Consider the following 1,729-nt stretch of genomic DNA (forward strand, 5'->3'; position numbering starts at 1 on the left):
TGTTACCTCCAGCATCATAACATAATCTAGTGACCTGACACATTTGTGGCAAAGAATACCTACCAATTCAGAAGCTCTTTGATTTTCTTTCCATGAAATAGAATTATTTCTTCTGTTCTGTGTATGAGCATATCCTAGCAATCCTGGACACACCCACATAGATGTCTACAAGCCTATGAATTATTCTCTGTAAATAAAAATTTATCTCAATTTCCCTCAGTGTCCATAATTCTCCTGAAGGTGAGGAAGGTCTTTCTGGATCTGTTTAAACAAGATGTCCAGAGACCACCTGGTCGGTCAGGAGCTCACCTGGCTCTGGATGTTGGTTCTGTCTCTTTCCCTCTGTTGTCCCACAGGTCAGCTCACTTGTTCAGTCCTAACAAGAGAGCCCAGGTTTGTCCTGATGTTAAAACACACCCAACTTCTGATGACTCTCCTGTTACCCACATCCATGGAGATAGATTATTTATTATATAATTCACCACACTAATGTCAAATGCCCAAGTTGCAATACCGCAAACTCTAAGGGTATGTTCATGCAATTCAATGAAGGAGAAAGTCTTTCAGACACAGGTGTACCTGAAATGATAAATATGTGGGTGAGGACTCTGGGCTTGACTGCCATTTTCCAGCCATGTTTCAGAAGTGTGACTTGTCAGGGAAGAACCAGAGTTCCTTGTGTTCTCAGAGGGGAGGGCTCGCAGATGTCCTCTCTTGTTCCCAGGAAAGGCAATTGCACTAATCTTGATGATGAGACTATGCTCCTGTGCTGACCTCTTATAGTTTTTGACTGAAATTGTCATTGTGATCCTCAGTCTACATCTATTCACACAGAAGTGTATAAAGGTCAGGCCACGTTCTCAGCATCACACATTGAGACGGTTGGAGATACGTCCCACTACCTCCTCCTGAGATTGCAGACAGAATCCCAAACTTTAAACGGTCACAAAAGGGAAAGTCTCAGATTTTTATTTTTTTTATGACGCACTCTCCGGGACAGACATATTCACTCTAACCATGATGGATATTCTCAATTACAATAAACATTGCATGGATGTAGGTTTGAATAAATTCACTGTGACGAACATATTTAGCTGCTGCCCTAATGTTTTTGAATGGAGATTTGACAATTTAGATAACCTGGATGTTTGGTTGGTTTCATATAAATCTTCACGGGTAGAACAGCATTGAACCGATTCCAAAATCTGTCCTTGATCCATGATCACACTCATCTCCCAGAACATCTCCTTCGGCAAATCAGCGCACATCTCCCTACCTGGAAGAAGAGGACTCTGGGCTTGGTGAGGGGAGATCCCAGGAAGAGAACTGAGTTCTCAGAGGGCACAGCCAGCATCCTTCTCTCAGGGTGAGCCCCAAAGCCTGGGCCTCCCTCATCCCTTTTCACCTCTCCATACAAAGGCACCACCCACATGCAAATCCTCACTTAGGCACCCACAGGAAACCACCACACATTTCCTTAAATTCAGGGTCCTGCTCACATGGGAGATGCTCTCTGAGAGTCATGGACATCCTGTGCAGAAACATGAAGCACCTGTGGTTCTTCCTCCTCCTGGTGGCGGCTCCCAGATGTGAGTGTCTCAGGGATTCAGATATGACGATATGGGAGGCTGTCTCTGATCCCAGGGCTCACTGTGGGTCTCTCTGTTCACAGGGGTCCTGTCCCAGGTGCAGCTGCAGGAGTCGGGCCCAGGACTGGTGAAGCCTTCGG

General features: G+C 45.5%; 1 protein-coding gene across 1 annotated transcript in view; it reads left to right on the forward strand.

Moving 5' to 3' along the window:
* The first annotated feature begins 1,512 nt into the window (after positions 1 to 1,512).
* LOC105525086 (putative V-set and immunoglobulin domain-containing-like protein IGHV4OR15-8) overlaps positions 1,513 to 1,729 on the forward strand; it is a 38,432-nt gene continuing 38,215 nt past the window's right edge. Inside the window, exon 1 of the mRNA XM_011960618.1 lies at positions 1,513 to 1,589. Coding sequence (XP_011816008.1) covers positions 1,523 to 1,589 — 67 coding nt within the window. The 5' untranslated portion in view covers positions 1,513 to 1,522. The remainder of the gene's footprint in view (positions 1,590 to 1,729) is intronic.

Source organism: Colobus angolensis, unplaced genomic scaffold (assembly GCF_000951035.1).
Source record: "Colobus angolensis palliatus isolate OR3802 unplaced genomic scaffold, Cang.pa_1.0 Scaffold519, whole genome shotgun sequence".
Taxonomy (NCBI): domain Eukaryota; kingdom Metazoa; phylum Chordata; class Mammalia; order Primates; family Cercopithecidae; genus Colobus; species Colobus angolensis.